The sequence below is a fragment of the Phascolarctos cinereus genome, unplaced genomic scaffold, assembly GCF_003287225.1.
Source record: "Phascolarctos cinereus isolate Bilbo 61053 unplaced genomic scaffold, phaCin_HiC Scaffold_5;HRSCAF=322, whole genome shotgun sequence".
NCBI lineage: Eukaryota > Metazoa > Chordata > Mammalia > Diprotodontia > Phascolarctidae > Phascolarctos > Phascolarctos cinereus.
In genome coordinates, this window is record NW_027555958.1 from 66,502,366 (window position 1) to 66,526,871 (window position 24,506).

Here is a 24,506-nt window from a genome sequence, read left to right on the forward strand (position 1 = left end):
GGATTATCTTGTCTGATCCTCACAACCACCCTGGGAGAGAGGCCATGCTGTTGTTGTTTAGTCCTTTCAGTGGTGTCAGCTCTTCCTGACCCCATTGGGGGTTTTCTTGGCAAAAATAATGGAGTGGTTTGCCATTTCCTTCTTCAGCAAATTTTACAGTAGGGGAAACTATGGCTTCAGTGCTAAGTGATTTGCTCAGTCACACAGCTAGGAAGTGTCTGAGGCCAGATTTGAACTCAGCCAGAAGAGTCATCCTGAATCCAGGCCCAGCACTCTATCCACTGTGCCATTTAGCTGTTTTTTTCCCCATTTTACAGATGAGGAAATGGAGTCATAGAGAAGTTAAGTGACTTGCTCAAGGAGATACCACTGATAAGTGTAGGAGGGTGGATTTGAACTCAGGTCTTCCTGACGCCAGGCCTGGGGCTCTACACTAGTGCCTAATGAGTTTTTCTATCATTGTCCAAGTGATAGCATCATAGACATTCTGTTTCAAAGGATACTTATTTTTCTTCTATCAGAAAGACTCGGCTCCCTTCCCCATCCTATTTGTATTCTCGTTGCCAATTCTTTTTTAGTTATGTGTTACTCACATAACTCAATGTTATTCACACTGCTCTTTATTTAAAGGGGGCACAGGCTTAACATGTCTCCCCTCACATGAAACCAGCACACAATCCTTCTTTAGACTTTTGAAACTCTTTTTTTTTGTTCCTCACTGTAGGGAGACATGTGAGGGGAGTCACAAAGTGATAGAAACCTTAACCGTTATCCTTGGTTCTCTATGCAAACAGAATATTTCTTAGCTTCTTCCCTAACTCCCTACCCCAATCCCGACCGAGTCCCTTCTTTCAGGTCATGCCTCTTTAGATGGAAGTCCAATTTGATTTGAGTTAGATGCCGGATCAAACTCTACGTTTTCTATCTAGCCTAGACAGATCGTCAAGATTGTTGAGTAGGAAGCAGGAACAGCAAATTATGCTGGATGAAATTGGGGAACATATGCAGTGCTATGAGTGGTTCCAAATTGCTTGCCACCAAAAACTCTCTGTATCACCACTTCAAATACCTTCAGCAAGCATTTATTAAGCAACTGGGTAACACATGCAAAGCATTATGCTGGGTCCTGGGTATACAAGGATACAAAAAGAGATTTCCTATCCTCAATTGAAGGACGATATGACCTATACACAAACAGAATATAATAGGACAAAGAAGGTATTCCAAAAGATTACTTCAGGGAAATTTGAAAAAAAGGAGTGCATTTTTAACTGGTGGGGGGTAGAGAAGGTAGAGAGGGGAAATCAAGGAAGGCTTCATAGAGGAAGTAACAACTGAGCTGCACCTTGAAAGAAAAGAATTTTAAAAGGTGGAAATTGAAAGGGAGGTCATTCTAGGCATGGGAGTAGCCTTTGCAAGTGCACAAAGATAGGCAGACAGCAAGATGATCTTAGAGAACAGTGAGTCATTCATTTTCGGTGGGAACTTAGAGCCCATAATGGGGAATAATGAGAAATAAGTCTGGAAATCTAGGGCCAAGCCAAATTATAAAGGGATTTATTTAGATGCCAAGCTGAGCAGTTTATGTTTTATCCATTAAGCAATAGCAGGGGAGAGTACTGGCCAAACTTGTCCATTATGAAGATTATTTTGGTGGCTGTGTAAAGCACGGATGACAGAAGGAATAGCCTAGATACGGATGAAGTTGAGGAATGACAAATGCAGTGGTGGACATATTAAGACTGTATTGTCCATGAGACATCCAGATAGATATCCAGCAGGCTGTTGGAAATGAAACACTATGTAGTTCCGAGGTGGGATTATGATACTATACGGGCAGAGGATCAAAATCACAAGTCTCCCCAAAGACAAAAGGGGATAGTAGGCAAAGGAGACTGTCATACTAGCAATAATGGTTGGAAGGTGAAAAATAGTATAAATGATGTCATGAAGGACGCCTGTAAGCCATGCAAAAAAAAAGAAATTAGAAAGCTTATTTAAGTGAGAATGAGAAACAGTAGATAGACAGAATAAGTGTTGTACTGGAAGATTAAATGCAATAATATTTGTAAAGCACTTAACAGTATCTGGCACACCGTAGGTACTTAATACATGGCCGTTCTCTTCCCCTACCCCTCCCACCTGAGATATTAAAAGTTATGTTGGCTAGATCTGTTTTGGAGTATTTATAGAAAGACATGATTAAAAACCATGATAGATTTTTCTTTTAAAGTATGGAGGGGTTTCAGTGTGCATAAGTAGAATGAATGCCCTCCCAGATGAAATCATAATTCCAATAAAGCATTGCTGTCTTCTGCCTACACGGTGACTCTGTTTTCTATGCTCGATGGCTGCGGGCTGTTGGAGTTGTGCCAAACAGAGATTCGTGCAATAAATATCACAAGCTCCATCAACTGCTCAGTTGACTTTGTTTACCTATAAAGTCTTACTAGCATCTTACTACATGTAATAGTATGAGGAAAGTATTTAAAGTGTAGCTTAACCAATAGATTTTGTAAGAATTTTCCAGTTTCTACTAAAACATATTTTATGACTGATTATTAGAGACCTGCCATAGTTCTGCATGGCTGGCAGCATTCCACATGCTTCAATTGGCATGAGCAGGCAAAAAAACTTGGACAATTTCTATTGATTCTGAAGAGCACATTTCATATATATTGGCTGCAACATCATTATTTAAAATATTATAAGTAGCTATGATATGCAAATGTTTTGTATTAAGGATAATACATATTAGGAATGTTTCAAAATACTTCATTTGTTAATGTAAAAATATTTGACTATCTGAATTAAAGTTCAAAACATCAGGATTTTAGTTAAGAATATAAGAATACCAAAAGATCTTGAAGTTTCTTTCTTTATCGAATCAGTCATGAGAACTTCAGAGCAATTTTTTACAGGTATCAGAAGGGGTTTGGAGGAGAGCTCAAGCAGGTCACTGCTTTTATTCAATAAGACAGTTTTTATAAATATATATACATATATAAATATATATGTATGCATGTATATATAAATATACGTGTATATATGTATGTATGCATGTATGTGTGTGTATATACACACACACACACACATACACACACACACACACACACACACACACACACATATACGAAGCAATTGATGTTAAGTGACTTGCCCAGGATCACACAGCTAGTGACTATCATGTGGCTGAGGCTGGATTTGAATTCAGGTCCTCCTGACCCCAGGGTCCAGTGCTTTACCCACTGAGCTACCTAGATGCCTCTCATGAGAGTTTTAGAGGCAGAAAGTAACTTCGAAGTATTCTAGGACAGGAGTTCTTAGTCTTTTTTTGGGTCTTGGACCCCTTTGGCAATCTGGTGAAATTTATGGACCTTTTCTCAGAGTCATGTTTTTATACAAATAACATTAAATATCTAGGTTTACAAAGGTGATCAGTTATATTGAACTATATTTATAATTACCTATAATATGTATATATGCACACTATATGCAAATGTATTTACACATGAACACACTCATTTACGTGCATGTAAATGAGTGTGTTATGTGTGACATTTACATGACTGTATGCATGCATTCATGTGTGTATTTTTGAGGTGTCAAGTGGTGCAATAGATAGAGCTCTGGACCTGGAGTCATGAGACTTGAGTTAAAATTCTGCCTTTGTTATTTACTTGATATGTGACCCTGGACAAGTCACTTCACTTCCATCTGTTTCAGTTTGAACCTACCCCCCAGGGTTGTTGTAAGGTTCGTATTTGTAAAGAGCTTAGCACAGTGTCTGGAACAATATAGGTAATATATAAACGGTGCTTATTCCCTTCATATATATACACGTATAGATAGATATAGATATATGCACATAATATTATATATATATATATATATACATAAACATACATGTACACACATAGTAAACACTATTTCAATGTTTCTTCCCTTACATATATGCAGGTATGCAGGCATTTATGCATGTATAAAAGAAGTTCACAGCTCATGACCTGGGTTAAAAAAAAAATAACAAAATTCTTGTTCTAGTCCAGGAGTGGAGAACCTACAGCCTTGAGGCTACTTGTGGCCCTCTAGGTCCTCAAGTGTGGCCCTTTGACTGAATCCAGACTTCACAGAACAAGTCCCCGTAATAAAAGGGCCTAGAGGTCCTTTTCTTTTTTCTTTTTCTTTTTTTAAATTTTATTAATTTATTTTGATTTATCAATAATCACTTCATGTGCTTTTGAGTTTAAAAATTTTCTCCCCCTTTCCACTATCCTCCCCAAGATGGCATACAATCTGATATAGGCTATACATTTACATTCCTATTAAACATATTTTCACATTAGTAGTGTTGTAAGTAAAAATTAAAGCCAATAGGAGGAACCATCAGAAAGATGAAACAAAACTCAACAGAAAAGAAAAAAATAGCAATTCAACTTTCATAATTCTTTCTTTGGATGTGGATAGCATTTTCTATCACAAGGCCTCTGGAGATGTCTTAGATCCTCGTATTGCTAAGAAGGGTTAAGTTTATCAATATAAGTCATCGTATAATGTGGCTGTTATTGTGTACAACGTTCTCCTGGTTCTGCTCACTTCACTCAGCATCAGACCATACAAGTCTTTCCAGGTTTTTCTGAAGTCAGCCTGATCATCATTTCTTGTAGCACAATAGTATTCCATTACATTCATATAACACAACTTGCTCAGCCATTCCCCAATCGATGGGCATCCTCCTAGAGGTCCTTTTTTTGAGGACCTAGAGGGCCACATGTGGCCTCGAGGCTGCAGGTTCCCCACCCCTAGTTCTAGTCCAACCTACCTTATTTTACAGATGAAGAAACTGAGGCAGAAGGTAGTTAAGTGGCTTATCTAAGGACACATAGTTAGTGGCAGAGTTTTAACTAGAACTCAGGCTTCCTGACTCTCAGTTTAGTATTCTTTCTATCATATCATGATTTTGTTCTCTTTGAAGCCCTTTAACAAGATGATGTGTTCCCGAGCTTTGATATTTCAAGGGACTTTGTTAACTTCATTGTTAAAACAGTTTTAGTGTAATCTCCCAGCATTCTAATGTTGTTTACCTGGTACAGTGAATTAAATGCTGTCAACAGGGGGTGCCCTGAATTAAGTCTGTATAATTCAGAGGAGAAAGTGTAGCATATTTGGCATATACTTTTAAAAAATCTGTATAAAATGATATTAATAAATGCTTATTTTAAATTGAATAGAATTGTATTGGGTTTAAATTGAATCTGGTATCAAGGGAGGATAGTATTTCAGTAAGAAAAAAGTGGTCAGCCATATTGAATGTAGCATAGTGGTCAAAGAGAAATAGAATTTTTGAGGAATTCTCAGGCCCTGTCTCCTGTACACTTTGAAATAGAGCAAAAATTTGGATTTTTCCTCCACATCATCATACATTATAGAATTCAGAGTGTGAAGTAGGCAAAAGTTGTTGAAACAAAGCAATAATACATAAAATGGATAAAAATATAAAATTTATGGATGGAATAAATTCTCAAATATTCTTGAAACTTCATATTAACTAAAACAAAATATTTCCAAACTTTTTCTTGTTTTTTGTTTTGCTTTTTGGTGAGGTAATCACGGTTAAGTGACTTGCCCAGGGTCACACAGATAGTAAGTGTCAAGTGTCTGAGTCCAGATTTGAACTCAGATCCTCCTGACTGCAGGACTGGAGCTACTGTGCCACCTAGCTGCCCCCAATCCTTTTCTTAGAGCTGATAACTAGGAACAGCTTCCCATTCTTTCTTCTCCTATATCCCTTGTATCTATGAGAAATTTTAATCAGCATCAGAGGGGAATAAATAATTCCCTGAAAAAGTTTAGCTTCAGGTCACATAAATTAGGACAGTGTAGCTTACATACGTTCTTGAAAGTATTTGTTAAGTAATTTCACTAGCTAGCTTGTGAATATATTTTGAGTTAGGAGTCTTTCTCAGTGTACCTGGTGTATAAATTGGAATTTTAACACAAATGGCAAATTGTTTTTCTAATGCCTTTGTCATCTGTGAATCCACCATTTATTTCAAGGTAGTCATTTTCGAAGAGAACTTAATTAGATTTTTAAAGAGTCATTCCCCCTCCCCCGCCCCAGATCTGGTAATTTCTAAAGGATATTGGATTCTCCTCAAGTTACTAAAAGCAAAACAAAATATGAAGAGAATTTAATTTGAATAAATGAGTGGCTAAGTAGTGATGTCAGAGGAGTGAGCACATGACAGAGACGCCAACTAGCTTCTTCACTACCACTAAAGGCTAAATGACATGAATCACCAGTCCTATTTGTAATTAGGGCTTCATCTTATCCTGTCTTCTAACTTTGACAAAGTTTTGTTCAGGAATTACAGGCCTTTATTAGCCTTGTGTGTTGATTCCTGAAAGGTCAGGTTTGTTTTGGACTCCTTCCAAAACGAACCCAAGGCATTTCTTATCCCTGTGCGCTACCTACATTGAGCATGACCTCCCAGGTTGACCGAAGCCCATCAACTCTTTTAGAGGGTGGCCATGCCCCCAGAAACTCATTTGATTTCCTCAGGAGCACTACATTTGTTTGACTTTTCATGACTAATACAATGTACATGCCTAGCAGGTCGAAAGGAAACCTGTTCAGATATTCCTGGTACTATGTGTTATATTGTCTCCGTCAGTTTATTCACTATCAAATAATTCAATGTGACTACTTCTTTTGAACCAATTAGATATCTTTTTTTCTTAATAAAATCATCCTATAATAGAGCTTCTGTTAATTAAAAGTAAGATTTTTTAATTTCTCATATTTATGATTACCATAAATTTATTCTTCATATTTCTCTCAAACAAAAATATCTAATCTTAATTTTGTAGTTACTGTGTAATTTGTAATTACTGTGACAGAATCACCTAACTTCATCTAATTTTCATAAAAATAAAAAATATGTAAAATAAACTTGGTATTTTTTAGTTTTATCTCAATTTGTTTGTTTATCATTTTTACGACAAGTAATAAATAAATTGATTCATTCACATCTGTTTATCATGAATAAGTGAATACAAGTATATTGACATTTTTATTTGATGTGATTTTTAATCTTTTTTTTTTCAGAAAGGAAGAGTAGGATAGTGGATAGAAAGTTGGGTTTGGAGGCAGGAAAACATAGATTCACATCTTGCTCTGATACATTCTGACTGTAATGGTGGGCAATCAATTAATCAGTATCCTAGGGAACTCTCTGGGACTTTTAGGTATTAATCTGCATTAGTAGAGTTTCCTCAGCAGTGTGAATGAATCACAGGTCCAAGTCACCTTTTTTTCCCCCCCTTAAAACTATTCATCTTGGGGCAGCTGGGTGGTGCAGTGGATAGAGAGCCAGCCCTGGAGTCAGGAGGACCTGAGTTCAAATGTGGCCTCAGACACATACCACTCACTAGCTGTGTGACTCTGGGCAAGTCACTTAACCCCAATTGCCTCACTAAAAAAGTAAACAAAACAAAACAAAACAAAATATTCATCTTATATGTGGCTCATACAGTGCCCAATTACATACATAATAAAGCTATTTATGCACTGTGTTGCATGAATTTGAATATGTTGTAGTGTTCCTCAAACACAGAATTTGGAAACAGTAAAAGCCTAATATAACTGATTAGTCTTTAATCTGGGTCCTAACTCCAGATTATACGTATTCTTTAATTATAATTTAATGTCCTAATTTATTTGTTTATTGAAGCCTATTTACTATTTTATTTTTTTGCTTTAATGACTAATTACTTCAAGGCATAAGATGTATATTTTTATTTAAAATGAATCTCCCTTTGCTTCTTTGCAGGGTGATATCCAGCAGCTACTAATTACAGCTGATCCTAAAGCAGCTTATGACTACTGTGAGCATTATAGCCCAGACTGTGATTCCCCCAGCCCCAATGCTGCTCAGGCTCAGGAACCACATATTGAAGAGGTGAGTATAGCCATATGTAGCATGCATATTCCTCACTGAACCATATTTCCATGTATTTCATTCATAGAATCATTTATTTTGTTCTTGACATGCTTGAAACCAAATCGTTAACCTATGCTCTTCTCCATATTATAACATTCTACTCTGTTCTAGGAAGTGACACCCTGGGGCTGCAAAAAGAAAAGGAGTTATTTTTATAGTTTCTGTTGTCAAAGTTGCCTTGTTTCTGCATGAATGTATGTCCATTTTATGCATGCATTTCAGCTTTCAGTACAGAATCTATGTGAAGAATATCAAGAATCAGCCTTATGATTTGTATTAGATCATCCCTATATATCTTCTAGAAATCATGTTATAATTTTCAGTATTTCTCATTTCTTTTGTTATTTGTGTGGTTGAAAGCATTTTGAGCCAGGCATGTTGACACACAGCTGTAATCACCTGCTACTGTGGAGGCTGTGGTTAGTGAATAGTTGGAGCTCAGGGATTCTGAGCAGCAATAGGGGTAAAGTCGATTGAGTCTGCTCTCTCAGTCTGGCACCAAAATGGTAAGACCTTGAGAAACTCTGAGTGTGTGTGTGTGTGTGTGTGTGTGTGTGTGTGTGTGTGTGTGTGTGTGTGTGTGTGTGTGTGCGTGCGTATGTGCTCATAGTTTTCATGAATAAGAAATCTAAATGAGACACTGTAGCCTACTGATAGAAAGTTGTTCTCTAAGTCAGGCCAATCAGGATTCCACTTACAGATATTTCCGCTGTGACCTTGGTCAAGTCACTTAATATCTCAAAATCCCAGGCAATTCTTTAAGGCTATTACTGGAAGAGCCTATATAGATCTGGGCCAAAAGAAGAGAGAGACGGAGGGAGGGAGGAAGGAAGGGAGAGACAGACAAACAGAGAGAGAGAGAAGAGAGAGAGAGAGAGAGAGAGAGAGAGAGAGAGAGAGAGAGAGAGAGAGAGAGAGAGATACAGGGAGAGAGACAGAGAGACACTGACAGAGAGAGAGAAAAAAAGAGATATGTTCTTGAAAGAAGATATCATGGATTTAAGTATCAAGATATTTTATAGTTTCTCAGAAACAGATAGCACAATATTTTCTCCTCTATCTAAATATATATTGGCTGGTTTCAGCTGAATTTTTCTATTGAGAATGCATGTAGATTTAGATCAGAGATGTTAAATGGATTTTCCCCAAAGAGTCTTTCTTTTAACATGAGAATTGAATTTAAATTAAGAAAATAGCCATATAAGGAAATCCTTTTGGATATCAGCTTTGTGCTTCAGATAGCACATTTTTGTGTACTAATACTTGCTTGGATGTAATCTTAGGGTGTTATTAAAACTGATTTTTGACCACAACATTTTATAGAAACTGGCAAGATGTCAGAGATAGAACTACATGAAAATAGCCTGGTTCTTTCCCAACATTTGTTATCTAAGATAATTTTTATACTGAGCTTGAACTCATTTTATTCTCCAAGGACACCATATTCCACCGCAGTGTTCTTATTATTTTTCTTACTATTTTCTTGGACTATCAAGGATACCAGGAAAGGGAAAATTAGTGTAAATGGATCTGTAGGACTATTGATGGTAGTTCAGCATTCAATATTTTAGTGCATTGCATAATTCCAGTAATTATGTCATGCATATATCCTGAAATCTATGGTATTTGAGTGTCCATGAAGATAACAAATGAAGTCATTTATCTTCCATCTATGTCTGTCTGTCTGTCTGTCTGTCTCTCTTTTTCTCTCTTCACACATGGACATATATGTGTATATACCACATTTATATATACATACACACATACAGAGGCAATCTCTCTTGATAAGATAAGATAAAATAAGATAAAGGACAAATAAATGAGAGAGAGAAATTGGAAGGAAGGAACTTTATTTTTAGAGTAGACTAAGCAATAACTTGGAGATATAAATTCGCTATTGCCATGGAAAGTATATCCCAGCTTTGGTTGTATGTATAATGCTAATAATTGCTGGTGTTAGATTTTTTTTTTCTAGTCTATGACCTTATGGTGGTAGTATAATCTTATTTAATGGATAAGACTAGCTAGTACTTATCCTGCATTTTAAGGTTTGCAAAGTGTTTTATCTATAATATCTCTTTTGATTTTTCACAAGAAGCCTGTAAAGAAGTTGCTATTGTTTCCCCATTTTGTAGATGAGAAATGTGAGGGTGAAAGGGGAGGTTAAGTGATTTGCTGACAGTCACACAGCTAGTATTTGTCTGAGGCAGGATTCTAACTCAAACTGACAAAGTAAACACATTTGAATTGTTGAATGATAGAATTTTAGATTTCAAAGTATCTCAGAAATAATTATCTTATCCTTACCCCATCATTTCATATGGTAAGTTAACTGAGGCCCAGTGAGGGGAAATGACCTTGCCAAAAGTCGTAACTAGATAGTGGCATAAGCTAGAACTCATTTTCAAGTCTGTTATTTGGAAAGACAGTGTTTCTTCTCAAGGCTTTAATTAAGCTAGTAACACAGGAAACCTATGTCTATTACATTTTATGTACATATATGAAAATATAAATACATATTTATATATAATATAAATATAACATATTTAATATGTCATATATTTAATAAAAATTTAAAAGTATTTAAAATGTTTATTCGTTGATTTTTATATACATTCAATATATCTTTGTCTTCCTACTAAGCTTACTAAAATATCATTTCCTCCTTTGCATAATGATTTAAAGAGAAAACAAGGGGCACTTGGGGCAACCTGACATACAGGTATGAGTTAAGAAGGATTCTTCCTAAGCCAGAGCCATCTAAGATCCCTCTAAGCTTAGCAGAATGGAGCTAAGGAGAGTAAAGGCATGTACAAATACCTTTGAATGCTGAGCTGGAAGATGGAAACACTGTAGTACCTTAGCACATTGAAATGTGTCCATAGTTCCCAACTTCCTTTGCAGCAAGAGCATTATTGCCTGCTCACCACAGGAAAATCTCTGTGAAATCACACTTGGATTCAGTGGAGAGACCATTGGCAAACATAGATTCTCTCTTAAATGGGGAAAGGTAAAATGGGATGATCTGTAACTTTTGCATGAATTTGCAGTCTCACTTTACAAACCTTTATATTTTCCTATTTATTTGGCAAAATTTTACATGCCTGAAACACCTTTACTTACTTCCATTTCACTTCAGAAGCTATTAGAAATTCACATAACAAAATGGAAGCTTTTGTTTTAAAAATCATTTGCTTTGTTTAATTACTTATTAATATTTTGCACACCAAATTTCCTAGCATTATATAATAATTTTATTTCAAATCTAGGTACTGTATGTAATTATTTGAGATATTTTCTTTTGGGGCATCTAGGTGGCACAGTGGATAGAGCACTGGCCCTGGAGTCAGAAGCACCTGAGCTCAAATCCAGCCTCGGACCAGACACTTGACACTTACTAGCTGTGTGACCCTGGGCAAGTCACTTAACCCCATTGCCTAGCAAAAACAAAAAATGAGATATTTTCTTTTAAAGAAAATGATAAACTATTACTGTAATAATTGAATTTAATGAAAAAGCAAGAATTTTGGAAGTGTTTTATTAATATAATATAATCACAATTTGATAAATTTTAGTTGATATAAACTGAAATGGAGCATATGTAAGAACAGCTTCAATTATTTGATTATTAGTAAAAATATTTTCTAGAAAGAGTTATGCATTGGATTCAATTACTTCAAACTAGAATTCTTAATGGTCATGGAAAATAAGCCACACACATACATGAGATTCCTTCCCTTATGTGACAGTAAAACTCTAGGCTAAGCTACCTAGTATAGCTACATGAGAAAAGTCTACCACGCTGTTAGTTTGGGACTTATTTTAAATCTAGGCAAAGTTCACATAAATAGGAACTCATTGTCCTCTTAATCTCATGAAGTATTTCAGGTATTTTTATTTGTTTATAATGTTAAGAAAGCAGTGTTTGATCCTCCTTAAATTGATAGAAATACAATATTTGACTTCTTAAGTTGATAGAAATTGTGAATTCATGATTTTATGCTTAGCATATATACTTTAGATTGGGGATTCTCAACCTTTTTTATGTTATGAGCCCCTAGGTAGTTTTAGAAACCTATGGATCCTTTCTCAGAACAATGTTTTCAAAGCATACAAGAAATTATATGGACTTACAAAGGAAACCAATTATATCAAAACACAGCTATCAAATATTTTTTCTTAAAGGTTCATGAACCCTGGTTTAAAAATTCTTGCTTTAAATAGTTTAGTGGGCTCTTTTCACTGGCTTTTAAATGTATGACAAAGATCACAGAATCAAAGAATTTGAGAGTTGGAAGGCATATCAGTCACCATCTAGTCAAACTATAGAGCAAAGTAATCCCGCTATAATATATCTAATAAGTGGTTATCCATCCTCTGCTTAAAGACTTCCAAAGAGGGGGACCCACTGTTTTTGAAGTAAATATATTCCACTTTTGGACAGCTTTATTTATTACAAAATTTTTCTTGACATGAAGGTTAAAAAAGAGTTTTTGCAACTTTAATCAGTTATTCCTGATTCTGACCTTTGAGGCCAAATCAAATGAGCTGAATCCCCCTTCCACATGACAAAATTTCAAGTATTTGATCAGAGCCATCATGTCCCTCCCTTTTTTCCTTCAGGTTATTTATGTAAAGTTTCCTCAACTAGTCCTCATATGTCATGAACTCAAGACTTTTTTTTTTTTTTACTATCTTTGTTGATCTCGTCTGGGTACTCTCTATCAATGTCATTCTTAAACCCTGGTGCTGAGAACTGAGTACATTTCTGGAGATGAGGTCTGATGAGTGTAGAGCATAATACTACCATTACCCCTTTTTCTAGAATCTATGCCCCCATGTTGTCTAAGATCACGCCAGCTAAATCAGATTGCCTGCTTATATCAAGGTTGTAAACAACTAAAACAGCGAATTCCTCCTACCCCAGAACAATTACCATATGTCTAAGCCTCTCCCATATTATGCTTCTGAAGTTAATTTTTTGCATCCTAATGTGATATTTTAGATTTATCTCTGTTGAATTTCATCTTATGAGATATAGCCCAATATACTTACTTGATCCAAAAGTATCCGTTTGGATGCTGCCTCTCTAACATCCAGTATATTTTCGATCCCTCCCAGGCTCAAAGATCTAGAACTAGAAGAGGCGTCTATCTAATCCAACTCCCTTATTTTACAGATGAGAAATGTGTGACCCAGAGAGATTGACCAGCTGAAGCTCACAGGAGCAATAGGGCATTGGAACCAAGATCCTTTGAAATCATTATAGAGCTTTTCCATTGTACCACATGACCTTTCAGTCCTACTTAGATGCTCAAGGGTTATTAATGTTGTCTGTACATGTTAGTTCAATCATCTTTCCTATTAGCCCATTTGAAAATGAACTATTTCACTATTCATAATACGCCATGAGTCATAATCATTTCAGGTGCCATAGTTAATTGTCACTTAATGAAGATTTTGGAAGATGGGTTATTTTTGGCAGTAAGCTTTTGCCTTGGGATGATTTAGTTAACGAAATCGACTCATTTTTGGAAGACATTCTTAAAATATTTCATTAAGGATGGTATTTGTGGAAAAGAAATGATGTGTGCCTATTAAAAATACTGTCAGATACTTGCTCACGAACATTTTCCAATACCAGTCATCTGAAATAACATGATTTTATGATGACCATGCATAAGGAAATATGTTCAAATCAAATTAAATTGCCAAACATTTAATTCCTTGAATATCCTAACTCCTATTTTATACTCTCCTCGATCAATAAACTTGCTTTTTCATCATTATTGTATTTTATTATGAATAAGAAAATACAATAGTTCTAATTTTTTCCAAAAGATAGAGATAGTGCTTTGCTTCTTAGCCTTTACTATGAGTAAAAGTTAAGAAGATTCTCTCCACCACCACTAACATCTTATCTTGCTGTTAACATAGTTGCCTGATTTTTTCCCTCTGCAATGTAGTATGCACCTGAAGATATTATGGAATATGACTATGAGTATGGGGAAGCAGAGTATAAAGAGGCTGAAAGTGTAACAGAGGGACCCACACTAATTGAGGAAACCATAGCACAAACTGAGGTAACAATGAAAAAGCCCATTTTTCTGTGGTGTCCTGCTGTTTGTCTTCATGTGGTCTGTCATGTCATCATTTGTTCATCAAACTCATCATATTCCTTCCATTCAATCTTTTTTCTCCCTGAACATCAGTTACTTTCTTTTACTTGACAGGAGGAGACTTGAAGACTAGCTGGTCATTTTTACTTTTGCTTTAGCTTTCCTTTCATTCATGCTCTCTATAATTCCTTTTTCATTTTATTTATGTTATCCATTGCATTTTTCACCACATTTTGCAGAAAAAGAAATCCAATTCCCAAAAGAAGAAGAGGACAGTGGCCAGTAATCCAAAGGGAAAATCCAAAAAGGTCACGCCCCCCCAATCTGAAAAAAATGCATCCAAGAAGAAGAAAAGTTACCAGGCTGCAGCCAGAGGCAGACTAGGGGTCAAGGTAGCAATGAAAAGACAAATCAAGATCTCTCCAAAATCAAGACCGGAAGATCTCTGATAATGAGTCATAGTCCTAACCCAACTAGATTAATAAGTCTCTGGCTAATACCATAACCCAATTAAGTAATGATTCCTGTAAAATTTTTGAATCACCTAATATTCTTAATAATAGCTTTCTTTTTAAACTTTTATCATTAGGCAAATGTTGTTGATGATTTTCAAGACTACAGTTATGGAACATCTGAAAGTTACCAGACTGAAAATCCTAGGCGGGTATCTGGACCAAATGAGGTAATCGATATTGGATGAACTTATTTGTGATTGTATTTTTTTAACAATGTAATGTTATTTGATATATAATATATCTTATTCTGGAAGAAATTTATAATCTCTGAAAAATCCTATCTTTTCATGCTTTTTGCCAAGGTAAGAAAAATTCTTACAATATTTCTGTAGTTCTTAATAACAGCTCATTTCAAAAGTCAGCCAATTCAGATACTTTGCATCATAACAATTCCAGTACAATGACACTGAATTGGCAGGTTTCCTTTCCTTTTTTGTAGATTGAAGTGAATAGCCAACATTTCTCAGATGTGTTGCAAATGTAGATGACTCAATATTCCAAGTTTGGGAGAAAATAAAACAAGGCAATATAGTTGAAATAAAAAATTCATCTGCTGATGAAGTTAGGTTATTCCATCAGCTGAAGAATTAAGCACATTATGCTGGCCAACTTTTTGATGAATACGTAGTAAGGCATCTTAAAGCCAATTTTTCAAAGCTAAAATATTCTTAATCAACTTTTTTGGGGGTAATAATGACTAACTATAAATGTCTTTTAGATAATTCATTTAAAAAAATCTTAGATGTACAAAAGCAAATTTACTTCAAGATAAATCACATCATATGTGTCATAATCCTTAAAACCAGAGGCTGAGGATAACTGCCATAGTTCAAATAATAAAAAATAAAAAATAAAAAATATTAAACATAATTTTAAAAATTACAAGGATTACCAATCAGATTTTAATCACAAAATGGATGTAAGAGAATTTCTCTTATTCCTCACAGTGAAAATGAAATATGAAAGTTTTAACTTAGAAACATTTTACTTAGAACCCCCAAATTTTAAGGTCAAAAGTACCTGAGTGATCATCTATTTCAGCATTCCCACTTTACAGATAAAAAGATTAAGGCTTAGGGAATTTAAATGACTTCCTCAGTTTCTTATGGCCTAGAAGTGATAGAAATGGTATTAGAATTCAGACTTCTCCACTCGCAGCCAATGGTCTTTTAGCCACATTCTCATCTCATTATTCCAAGCTGTGGTTCTTCCTCTTCCCCTTTGCTATTTATATTACTCTCCCTTCCTTCCTTCTTCTTACATTTTTACTGACTCATTTAACTTTATTTCCTACTCTTAGAGAATCTTGGTTCCGATAAATCTATGCTAACTGTTTTAAATAGCTCTAGTTGGATAGATAATATTCGGGGTTTTATGACATTTGACTTTAATGCATAATCTATAGCAAAGGATTGCATTCTAAATTTCTGAGCTTCAGTTTCAGAAACTACATAAAAGAGGCATTTATTTTTAAATGTACACTTGAAAATTGACACATATGCATCTAGTTACTTCAATGCTTAAAGTACCCATGACTATGTATGTATATATGTACATCTATATGCTTGCATATACACATACATATACACACACATACATATATATACACACACATATATACATACACATATATACATATGTACATATATATGCATCTATACATATATGTGTGTATATATGTGTGTGTATATATATATATATATATATATATATATATGTCAGATCATGACTCTCTACACCTTATAGAATTAGTTGATAAGCCAGAAAATTCACCACCCAGTAGCTAACCTTTTGATGAAGAACCTTTCCGTTGTGATACTTAGATAACAGATTTACTATTTCTTATTTGGCCTAGCTTTGTTTTTATAATTTCACAACATTCATTTTTAAAAATTCAACAAGATTTATTAAGCAAATGCCATGTGGCAGGCACTGTGCTGCGTGTTAGGATTGATGAAATCATAGTTTCATAACACTTCCAAAGAATTAAGAGAAAAACTTTGATTGGATATGATATTGGATATGACATGTCAAAAATATAACTGAGAGGTGCTGTTGTTAATGTAATAGCTCCATGTAGATTCTACCTTATTCTTACTCAACATCAAATCATATCTATGAAATGGTAACTTAAAATATAATTTCTATTTTTGGGCATTTTTATCGAAGGCTAGAAACTTAAGCTATATCTAAGGTAAATGTCTTCCCAAAGGTCACAGAATTATCTATTGATATAGCCATGAAAGTCCTAACTTTCAGCATATTATTCAACTCAATATACAATATGATTTTCTTGTCCACAAGCACTCATTTTGCTATCAAAAGGTCTTTTGCTTCAGTCTGTGGTCACACAATTAGTGTCTTAACTGACCTAATTTTGTATAAAATTAGAAAAAAAAAACCTTTATTCAGTATTGTCCTGACATTTAATTCACAGTATTCATAGTGCAATAGGATAAAGTGTATGATGTAGTAAAAATACAAGTGTGTTATTTCAATCAAACATTTGTCATAAAAGCCTGCGATTTCTCTTATTGAGGGTTTCTTTTTGACTTATGGTAAAATATATCTTTGTAGCTTGTTTTTGTACATCTAAGATAAGATACTATTGAAAGAATTGCTATTTTTAAATCACTGCTTTATGTTTCGCTAGTTCCTGAATAAGCAACTAGAAGATGCAAGGGTTATATAAAGATATAAAATTTTCCAACTTATTTTTCAATGAATTTTGCAGAATCCATTTAGAATTTCACTTACTTTCCAATAAAAATCTCATTGTGGGAACTTACATTATTCAACTTACTAAATGTTCTGCAAAATCCTTACAAATATATAAGATATTATACATGCAGATATATAATATTTTATTATATTTTTAAAAGTTGAAATATTTAACCTTGCATTGAATGTTGCTCACAATAGTGAAAAATATACTGAACCCAAAAAATGGAAGAATTGCACTCCCTGTAAGTGAGTTTTTAATGAAGTATTATGTATGTGTTTTCATGTTTTATTTTCAGTTTTACTTGTTCAAAATTTGATCTTGAACATATGAAACTGAGCTAACCATGGCAGTTTACATTTCAACTGGCAAATACACATGCTCAACTTCATGTGAGATATTTGCAAAGCTCCCTAGGAAAGTAAATGACTTGAAAGCTGTATTTCTTTCACTTTATTGAAATACCTTTCAATTTTCCTGAAAGGCTAAGCTTTCTAAGCCTTCAGGTAAAAAAAAAAAAAAGACACGCTAGAATACTACTGACCTAGCTTCTTATGATGTACTGCCATCTGGTATCAACAAATGCTCTAATTGCTTTACTAACAATAACCCTCATGTTCTCCAATCCTTTACTACTTGAATAAATAGCAAGATCCAGTTGAAGAAGTATTTACTGAAGAATACATAACTGGAGAGGATTATGATTCCCAGAGAACAAAAATCGAGGATAACCAATATGAAAGCAAAGGAATAGACGGCAGGGATTCTGATCTTCTGGTAGATGGAGATTTAGGAGAATATGATTTTTATGAATATAAGGAATATGAAGATAAACCCATCAATCCCACTAATGAAGAATTTGGTCCAGGTGTACCAGCTGAAACTGATATCACAGAAACAAGCGTAAGTTGGTATCAGGCCAAACATGAATGTTACTTGTTTGTGTTTGTTTTTAAGTCTTTTCACGTTGGTCCTACTGTTCTTTCAGCCTTGTGATACTAACTTTTTTTTTTGTTTCCCGAGAGAATTCTGAATACAAACTCCAAACAAAACACTCTATAAGCTTTTCTGCATAAGTTTGATTACAGTGAAATCTCCTTTCACATTTCTTAAGTTAAAAACGTAATGTCAATTTACCATATATAAACTGTTTATATATCACTGTTTTATATTAATACTTTATTTAATAATAGTTAAAATATATCCATTGAAATGCCAAGTTAAGCTTCACAAGGCTACTGCAATATATTTTGATGGGCACAATAATTCAACATAATTTCTGGATTTAATTAAAAAAGTCTGCTCACATGCTCTATTTATTTTGTCTATCTAAGCTAGTGATATTCTCTTAAAATTACACAGATTTCTTTTAAGATGTTGAAACCAGTGCAGTCAATTTTAATAGCAAACTGTTATGTATAATCAAACATATTTAACCTTTATTTAAAATTTTCTTTGCATAGATACATGGCAATGGTGCCTATGGGGAAAAGGGACAGAAAGGAGAACCAGCTGTGGTTGAACCAGTGAGTGTTCATGAGAATATGTTTTAAAGTTTAATGTAATTATGTTCTTTAGGTGATGGTTATATAACCTATAATTTGAAGTTATATTTATTGGATCATATTTGAAATAGTATTGATCAAAGTGTTTATGATTTATGATATTGCCAATTGCTAAGTAGATCATGGTGCTACAGAAACTCTACATAGCAACAATTCAAAGCAAAATCTAAATTTCTATGGCTGCTAACAGATTTTGTGATTCACTGAGCATTTCCTTGTGATTATGTAGTTATGCAGCATGACTCTATAGCTATGTGGTTATATGCTATGATCATAGAATCTCCTTCAGCTTCAAACGTCCTGAACACTCCAATCATGGACACAATGTTCTACCTATAGAACCAAATGGCTTGGTGCTCCCTGCCTTTGTGAAAAAGGAGAATGTTCATCCAAAATCCCTCTGGCATGAGTTCAACTTCCACAGATCTTAAGGTAGTGGTGTACAGTCAGGTTATGCAGCTTGCTAATATCATGGGAGGAAGCTTACTACTTAGGTCAACAGATCTGAGATGGGAATGGGGAAGGAAGTTGTAGGGATCATTTAATTACTTATTTTTTACAGCACATGGAATCATGGATTGAGAGCTTAGAGGGATCTTAGAAGTCATCTAGTCCAAACCCCTCTTTCTACACGGGGGTAAACTGAAGCCCAGGCAGGCTAAGTGACTTGTAAAAGATCACACCAGAAGTAAATATCAAAGATGGGACTTCAATCAAGGTCCTCAGACTCCAGGAATCAATGGGTTATGATTAGAAAACTAATGGCATGAGGGCAGGTGAAAAAAAATAATGTTGTCATGAGTTTTATTAAATATTTCTGGAATTCCTTATTGCTCGTTTTTAAAAATCCAAAATCACCAAACACTTTAAAAATTTATAGTGAAGTCCACTAAATTTTGGTGAAAGATATCCAAGTTATGATGTAGTCACTCTCATGCAATTATGGGCTTTACTATTTTCGTTTTGGGATTTTTTTTTTGTTACTAAAACATTTTTTAAATTAAGAGAAATTTCTAAATGTCTGGTTGCATTTTCTCACACAAATCAGATACACCATGAGAATCTCCACTTCTGGGCCAATGCTCCATCTGAACTCCTCTGCCCATCCTTTCTGATTATTCTCAGTCTTACATTTAATTCAAAGATCACCTTAAGTTCCATGTCCTTGACTACTGCAGTCCACAGTTATTCCCCACCCTCCTTCAGAACTCTTGTATTATTTATTGGTGAAGGTCATTCATTTCATACACGTTCTTGTGTTAGTAATTATATTTAAAATGTAATTAAAATTATGTTTAAAATGTAAATGTAATTAAAAGTAAAATTTAAAATGTAAAATGCACATATATTTCCTAGCTCACTCAATTCTACTCTAAGAAGGTATAGACTGTTTTTTTTTAATCTTTTAGCACCTCTAGTGCCAACCAGTGTCTTGCTCATAGTAGGCGCTAAAAAAAGAGTTTGCTGCTGAGAATAATATATGATTTTATGGAGGAAGGAGACTGTAAAAATCTTACAGTGTAGTAACCGGTCATTCCAGTTAAATTGTGATCATCATTTAGCTCCAGCTAATTTTTCTAGACTGATTTTTCTTTAGTCTTTTTAATACAGTTTGTTCTAGACAGACAGAACTTCTTCCAGCAATGAGCATATACACAACAAAATTAAAGTGAAGGTTCACTCTGGCTCTTAGTTATATGCCAGTTCTCAGACGGCCCCCAAGTCTTCACTGCAGCTCCTCCTTTTAAGGCTCAGCTCAAATGCCATCTCCCATAGAAGAAGGCATCTCTTGAGACTTTTCTCCAGTTGATAATATTTTCCCCCCACCCCATGAGTTTGTATATACAATGTACACATTGTTTATTTGTGTACATATTATTTCTACTCATAGAATGTTAACTTCTTAATGTCAGGCATGATTTTCTTTGCGTCTTTGTATTTTCATTATCAAGCAGTACCTGGTACATAACAGGCATTTAAGAAATGCTTGTTGATTTGAAGTTAATCAATGATGATTTATTAACTGCTTACTATGTGTTAAACATTGTGCTAGGCAATATGGGGAAAACAAAACAAAACAAAACTAAGATCCCTATTTTCAAGGGTCAAGTCAAAAATTTGCTTTTTTAGCTTCTCTCAAAGATAATTACTGTCATTTTTTCTTAATATAGGGGATGCTTATTGAAGGGCCACCAGGACCGGCGGGACCTGCTGTATGTGAACATTTTAAAATTCTGTTTTTTTAAAGCTATTTTTCTTTATATTTTGTTTTGATCAATTAGTGGCTTACACTTGTCTTTAAATGAATACATTTTAAAACTTTTCCTTAGTTTGTTGAAACATTTATTTTTATTGACCATTACAATGATAATTATTAAGATGTTTGTGCTGCTCTACATGTTAGACACAGTTTGGGGTTTTTATTTTGGTTGATATCACCAATTTAATATTTTATCTTGGTAATTTTTCTCTCATTTAAAGAACACAGTGAAATAACTTTTACTTCTTTTTCTAAATTGTCATATCATTCAGTCTAAATTTACAATAGTAATGAAAATAGGTGGCATATAACATTTTGAAGTCTGCAATGTACTTTCCATACATTATCTAATTTGATCCTTATAGCAAACCTGTGAGGTGTGTAATACAACTATTACCCTGTTTTATATATGATGGAGAAAAGAAACATAACATAGAGGAAAGAGAGCCAGCCTCAGAATTGAGAAGCCCTGCCTTCAAATCCGATATCTTCCACATACTGTCTGTGATCTGGAGGAAGTTACTTAACCTTGTAGTGCCCCAGACAGCTCTTTAAAAATATGTTTCACAGAAGGTGTCTTTGTACATCAAAAGAGGAATTTTCATTATTAGGAGTCATATCCCAATGAAATTGTAAATCACAGCTCAGTATAGGTGGAGGGGAGGGAAGGAACTTGAACTCAAGTCTTTCTGATTCTAAAGGTGTCTCTCTACTGTGCTACACTACCTCTATTTCTCGTATATAAAATAGGATAATACCTGCAGTATTTTTATGGCATATATGCATATTTATAAAGATAAACACTTATAACGATAAAGTAACTTGAACATAGTCAAAGAGCTAATCAGTGTCATCACCAGAGATCTGAACTCAGCTCTCTGCTGGCTCCTTTTCCATTGGCTCGTGTGTAATAGTAAATAATAAATTTTTTGTTGGAATATCTCTTTTCTCACAGAGTAACTCCATGGAAGAATGAATTAATGATAATAATAACAACTCATTGCTACATAATGATATAATATATATTTATGCATATATATGTATGTATGTATGTACGTATATACACATATACACACATACACATATACACATACAGTAAAGCAGAAGTTAATACAAATCTTATAATTATATTCTGGGTTTTTTTTAGCCCAATTGTTAATGTGATAAGGGTGTACTTATGAAATAATTTTAGTAAGAGTATTTTTGTGAATATTGATGATACTAGTCATAAGAAATTTGGCTTATAATTTATTTCTTCATAGGGTCTTATGGGTCCTCCCGGTCTGCAAGGCCCCACTGGACCTCCTGGTGATCCTGGTGAAAGAGTAAGTTGTTTTCTTCAGTAGTGTCCAGTCAATGCCAGAGTAATTAAAATTTACTCTAAAGGTTTCATATATGTTCTATAGAAGAAACAAATTTGTGGACTGAACATTAAGAAATGGTAATTTACCCTTTTTAAGTATAAATTAACACATGAAAATATTTCACTTATCATACTCAGGACCATCACCTAAGTAACTTTCATTCCTGACTAATTTCAGTGCTTATGTGGTGAGTGAATTACATGAGAACTTAATGCTAAATTTTTAAACACTGTTATGCCTGTAAGTCATACCATCAGAGATTTGTTGCTCATAGGACACCGAATTAGGAAGAGACACCAGAAACCATCTAATTCAACCCTACCCAAAGCATGAATCCCATTTGAAACAACCTAATAAGTGATCATTTAGACTTCCCTTAATAAAGGAATGCAACATTGAAGCAAAACCTGAGTTCTTCAGCCCCCTGCCCCATAATTTATACTCATTGGTGTGTGGAGTCAAGCATCTAATCCTTTTTCTGAAGATGTCTATGATTTATTTTTTAATCAGTTAAATTTTGAAAATAATTTGAAAGTAAGACACTGCTGGAGGAGAAAAGTGTTTAGTCTTTTCAAAGAAATTGACATTTGTATCTGTAAGGGGAGAACATTTGGAACACTAAGTTCATTTACTAGAAAAGTTGCTATTAAAAATAAGAAATAAAGCTTTTTATGAAAGTTACATAAATTACATTCATTTTGATTATTTTAACATTTTGTATTTTTGTATGCTTTCCCCTCCCTGCCTCATTGGGGTTAAATATAAACACCTGTGCTCAAGATTAAAACTCAAAATGGTTTCATTATAATCTCAGCTTAGTCCACAGGCATGGCCACTCTCTTATTTTTGAATATTTGTGTTGTATTAATGCACACACGAAACCCACTCATAAAACTTGTCTTTAATAATTCCTATTTGTATAATTTTATTTACACATTAATATTTTCAGGAATTATATACATTGACTAGAATACCAAATTGTAAAAATTTTAAATTGTTTTACTTTGAAATCAAACTTTTATTATTTATTTTAGGTCCATCTCAAAGTAATGAACTTGATTTATCTACTTTTCTCCAGCTTAATTGGTCATAAATATGAAGATCATTCTCAAAAAGATGCACGTAGTCTCTCAGCTTATGTAGTTTACAACTGAATCAATGTCTGGGGCAATTTAAATATATGTTGTGTACATTACATCTTGGACCATTATTAAAACCATCTATAGTTATAGAAAAAAATATATATCCAATTCTAGGCATGTTTAACAAAAATAAAGATGGAAAGAATAAAACAAACTAATTATCTTATATAACCTTATATTGTTACATGATATTCTACATTTAATGAGTTTAATGGATTTTTTAATGTTTTCCGTTTTCACTCCTAGGGCCCAGCTGGACGTCCTGGTTTACCAGGGGCTGATGGTTTACCTGGCCCTCCTGGTACCATGTTAATGCTACCAGTAAGTATTTTTATATAGCCATCAAGTTGTTGATACTATATATCGTGACAGAACAATTTTAAAAGCCAAAATAGATGTTTGTTAGTTTAAAACATTCTTTAACATTAGTGTTTTGGGGAGCCATAGTTGGGGAATATTGTATGTACTTTCAGATGAGATCCCTCACTTTGTTTTTAGTTTTGTTTGATTGCTTTACTTTGCTATAAGAAAACTTTCTTGTAACATGGAAATGTTTGTAATGTTAAAACAATATATCAATATTTTTTTTTTTAAATAAAGGTCAGGTCTCCAATTTCAGGGAGAAAAAGTGAAACTTCAAAAGTTAGGCAAAATGTCAACAAACTCAGTGAAACTTTTTGAAATGTCTTGTGATCTAATTTCTTGATTTAAGCCTCTAAATGGATTTATTTCCTCCTATCTACCTCTCCCATCTACCTTAAGTGTTGATTCTTATAAATAACATTAATAATATTACTGAGCACCCATTTTCTTTGG

At 34.1% G+C, this 24,506-nt stretch overlaps 1 protein-coding gene across 1 annotated transcript in view; it reads left to right on the plus strand.

The window, feature by feature from the left end:
• The window catches only part of COL11A1 (collagen type XI alpha 1 chain), a 284,803-nt gene that overhangs the window by 83,517 nt on the left and 176,780 nt on the right, over positions 1-24,506 (plus strand). Inside the window, 8 exon segments of the mRNA XM_021000146.1 lie at positions 7,833-7,961; positions 13,970-14,086; positions 14,712-14,804; positions 18,008-18,262; positions 18,823-18,885; positions 21,096-21,137; positions 22,447-22,509; positions 23,937-24,011. Coding sequence (XP_020855805.1) covers positions 7,833-7,961; positions 13,970-14,086; positions 14,712-14,804; positions 18,008-18,262; positions 18,823-18,885; positions 21,096-21,137; positions 22,447-22,509; positions 23,937-24,011 — 837 coding nt within the window.